This window comes from Cyprinodon variegatus, unplaced genomic scaffold (genome assembly GCF_000732505.1).
Source record: "Cyprinodon variegatus isolate N-32 unplaced genomic scaffold, C_variegatus-1.0 Scaffold195, whole genome shotgun sequence".
NCBI lineage: Eukaryota > Metazoa > Chordata > Actinopteri > Cyprinodontiformes > Cyprinodontidae > Cyprinodon > Cyprinodon variegatus.
The window spans coordinates 995541-1000174 of NW_015150648.1; the positions used below are offsets into that span (position 1 = coordinate 995541).

The 4634-nt window shown below is 37.4% G+C and overlaps 1 protein-coding gene across 1 annotated transcript; it reads left to right on the forward strand.

Annotated features, from left to right (window-relative positions):
- Window positions 1-682: 682 nt before the first annotated feature.
- Window positions 683-4395, forward strand: tomm20 (translocase of outer mitochondrial membrane 20 homolog (yeast)). Its single transcript, XM_015379564.1, has 5 exons — window positions 683-885; window positions 1174-1220; window positions 1309-1390; window positions 3498-3640; window positions 3900-4395. The coding sequence occupies exons 1-5, from the start codon at window positions 762-764 to the stop codon at window positions 3942-3944; spliced, it is 441 nt and encodes a 146-aa protein (XP_015235050.1). The 5' UTR covers window positions 683-761; the 3' UTR covers window positions 3945-4395.
- Window positions 4396-4634: the final 239 nt, after the last annotated feature.

The following is a 4634-nucleotide window of genomic DNA, read 5'->3' on the forward strand; positions in this document are numbered from 1 at the left end:
TATATATATATATATATATATATATATATATATCTTTAATTAGCTTCTTTGTCTAGTTGCCTTTGTAATAATTACCTTATTTATTTTTATTGTCCGTTATTTTCTTCAACTTTAGTTATTTGGGGGGCTATTAATTGTATGCTTATTTATTTTTGGAGCTTTAATTTATTTCTGTATTTATTTTTAATTATGGCAGATTGGTCCTCCATACCATATGACCCAATGAAAAAAAATTATTTAGTTCTACACAAAATATCTAAGTTTTGTAAAAGACAAAAAAAATGTTGACACATTTCTTTATTTTCATATTAATTTAAACATTTTTGATTAATGCTCATCTTACTTCTCTTATATAGTGCTTTATAAAACACTGGCCCTTGGCATTTAGTTAAGTTTATATTGTAGCCTTTAAATCATGTTTTATTCTATTATTCCGCTTTTTGTTTTATAAATCGACATTCTGTCATGGCAAACAGTTAGCACCTTTTTGTACTGTAAACATTTAAATAAATGTTATATAAAAAGCGTAGGATATGAGAGGAAATGACCTAGAATTTATATATATATAGCATCCCGATCCATTCCAGTAGATGGCGGTAATGCGCATCAATAAATTGCTTGCCAACAGCCATAAAAGAAGAAGAAGAAAAAGGAAATGACCTTCCCCGACACCCTTACGTCTTACGTCACGTGCTCCGTATTTCCTTTCCGCCGCAGTGTGCTAGCACCTAGCCTCGCCTGTCCATGAGTAGTTTTTAGACATGATGAGCGGCAAGACGAGTGCGATGGTCGCCGGGATGTGCGGCGCCCTGTTCGTCGCATACTGTATTTATTTTGACCGGAAAAGAAGGAGCGACCCTTTGTTTAAAGAAAAGCTTCGTGAACGTAAGTTGTCTTTTTTTTTTTCAACCGACCGTTAAGTTGTGCTAGCCTCGTTAGCCTCATACGGCTAGCCATAGCCCGCAAGGACACCGCACTAAAAACTTGTCATAGAGTCTCCCGCATTATGAATATTTATTGTTCTCGAACTTATTGCGAAACCAGGAAGTTATAGTTTCAGCTATGGTTTGGTTTTGTAATCAATCTTAATTCTCTAATTTTAGTGTCTGTAATCTCGTTAGCACGTGTTTTGACCTGATTTATCTAAAGAGGTTTTCATCCATCCCCCCACAGGTAGGCGAAAGCAAAAAACATCAAGTGAGAAGTCTGGGATGGCAAAGGTGGGTTATAAGTGGGAACAAATCGGTGTTCTTTTTCTGACTTGGACATTAAATGTTTAAATGATTAACTTGCTGTGGTGTTCTGTAGCTGCCTGACCTGAAGGACCCAGAAGCTGTTCAGAAGTTCTTTTTGGAAGAAATCCAGCAGGGAGAGGAGCTGCTGTCCCAAGGTAACAACCCTGCTTTTAGTCCTGGGGGGCTGCTTTAGTTCTAATACTCACTTATTTTACTTGTTGTAGGTTTTGCATAATTAAATGTATTTATATAACTTGTTTACAATATCTACTATGCAGCACAACATTACCTGTTTACCTCCTATCCCATTTTACCCTGGATTATAGCTGTCATTTTATAGACTCACACTAAAAGAGGAATGCTGGACCTTTGTGTCTTTAATACTGTTTGGTTTGTTGCTTAGATCTTTGCTGGTTCCGCATTTGACTACTGCTGGGCAATAAATCAATATATTGATTGGGCCAGAAGCAATTAATCGTGATTCTTGAAATCTTCTATAGCGACTCTAAACAACAATCCATTCAGAGAAGCAAGTATACCAAAGTTGTAAAAACAATATACATAAATGTTATGCATTTAAGAATAAAATGTCTGCCATGTCTACCCAGAACTCAAGTGGAAATTTTTAGTTTCACTTGGTTTAATAAAAAAAAGGGTATAAAAACATTTGGCTATCCGATTATTAATTGATTGATTGCAAAAATAACAATCCTTACTAATTAATCTGCCCCTTATTTTTTCAATATAGCTGAAACAATTTATGAGATTAATCGGGATTAATTTAGTAATCAAATAATTCTTAATTGGAGTGTAGAGAACATGTCTCTACCTGATAGAGCAACCCACCGTTAGCAGCAATTATAACAAAATTATATAAAAAAAAAATTTTCCATTTAAGATGAAACAAATATCTTTTTTTTGTCTCTCAATTTTCTCTATCCAGAACTCCTCAAGTTCTCCTCCTAATCAATCTCTTGGACCAATTCTTGTTTTTGACCTTAAAAGATCTTTAAAGGTTGGCAGTAGAATAGTTTGTTTACAGCCAGGCAACTTGGCCCCTAAGGGCCACTGATAGCTGATTAACAGGCTTTTGCTGAACTGCAATCATCAGGTGAACAACTTCTTCCTGCATTTTCTCCTTTTGCTGATCTGATGCATCCTTAGAAAACCCCCCAGCTGCTTCTGTAGCTTCTGGGACAAGAAAGGGTGCTAGATCAACGTTAGAACTATCCAAAGCTGAGAACAGAGTTTCTGTGGTTCTCAGCTATTTCACCTCTAAGACATCAACCATCATCAGAATCAGCTGTGCTGAAGCAGAGAAACCTCTAAAAGGTGCCGGTTGGCAGCACTCGAGGAAAGACTCTGGGCATGCCTGGTTTATATGAAGCAAGTGGATATGATACCTTTAAGGAGCATATTCTCATAATTCCACTCTCACCGTGCTTTCTCATGCTGTTGATTGATGAGCAGGAGTCAGGTTGGAAGTGATAAAAGCGTGGATCACTCTTTCATGTTCATCAGTTGGTTAAAATGGATTCACTTTTTCCTTTAAGCAACCTATGCTCCTCATACCTTCTTAAAACCACGGTAATTATACCTCATAATTGAGAGCAGATAACACCACCACTACATGAGAAAGTAGAAAACACAGCCTTGTACAGCTTAATCGAAGCCTCTTCCTGCCGTCCGAGAGTCACATTTATTCCCCGGATGTCTCTAGATGTTTACGTTAGTGAGCCCTTGCTAGCAAGAGGTGCCGCTCGCTCTGCATGTTTTCAGCATGGATGTGCTCTCGTAGTTAAACATTTTTCCTAGATGCTCCACGTGAAAATTCCATCCGGAGGCCCAAATGACGTCATGTCGCTGCGTGGACCTTGCAGAAGCGTCAAGCATAAACCAAGCTTGATATGAATATGGAAGAGCTGCTTTAATTGAAAAGTTCATCAGTGCTATGATGTTCAATGAGGAATATACTGCATGTTAACTCATTCAGCCAATTTGTTTTGCAGCTGAAAGAAAAAACAAAGAAAATGTCACCTGGACAATAATCAGATCATATTTACATGTGTATTGAAGAGGCAGCTGATCTTTGGAAAACCAGAATTATTATTAATGTAGACTCTAGGATCCAAGTTATATAGCTTTACATGTGTTGTACATTAATTTGATAGAATACAGGAAAACTATATCTACGTGTGTTTTTTTTGTTTGCATTATACAAGGACCACTCTTACAGTCGTCTTTCTCTTTGATTTGACCCAGGTGAATTTGAGAAAGGCGTCGACCACCTGACTAATGCCATCGCCGTGTGCGGTCAGCCTCAGCAGCTGCTGCAGGTCCTCCAGCAGACGTTGCCTCCTCCCGTCTTCCAGATGTTGCTCACCAAACTCCCCACAATCAGCCAGGTGAGCTTCTTGTTCCTACATTTTCTCCTTTTGCAGATCTGATCTGATGCATCCTTAGAAAGCCCCCCAGCTGCTACTGTAGTTTTCTGGGACAAGAAAGGGTGCTAGAACAACGTTAGAACTATCCAAAGCTGAGAGCAGAGTTTCTGTAGTTCTCAGCTATTTCACCTCTAAGACAGAAATAAGCAATGGTAATTACCAGCTGTTTAACAATTGTTGTTTAAAACCTTAAGGTTTAATTCTTTTTCTTTGCTTCCAGAGAATCATCAGCTCCCAGGCTTTATCAGAGGATGACGTGGAATGAATGCATAAAGGAGAGGGAGACAGAAAACTGCTTTTACTTCTCCTTGAAAGGGTTTAACAGTGATTATTGCAGCATCATTAATATTAGGGACTGTTGTGACTTATCAGCCCAAATATGGCCGACTTTCTGATGTTCTGGAGTTAAATTGAACTCAACGGTTCATTCCACCTTCCTCCCATGAGATATTGTGTTTTCTAGTAATTTTGTTTGTTTTCCCTCATTCTTTTTTTTGTTTTGTTTTTGTTAAGCATCATGGCAATATTAATATATTATATTAACATAGTTTGTCTGTTGCTGTGAGTATGACATTAAAATTGTCTTCAGGAAGAAAAAAAAAACAACAGAAAAAGTTGTTCAGTTGTGTATAAATGCATTTGCATTGTTGGTTTAATGTTGTTTTTATATTCTAGGCTGTCACCTACTCGTGTAAAACTCCATAATAAAACATTAAACCATTCAGGGTTTCTGACTGCATCGGTTCTTACAGTTAGATTTGTAACATGGTTTTCCAACTTTAACGAAACACATTCTTTACATTCCCGCTGAAGGAAACGGATCTGAGGTGAAATTGCCATTTTTCTTTTTGTTGTGCATTCTGAAAGATTTAAACACCTTTTTAGACTATCTAACAGTTCTGTATTTGAACTCGCATCTGTAAATTGGGATTCTGATTATGATCCAGATTCTTGT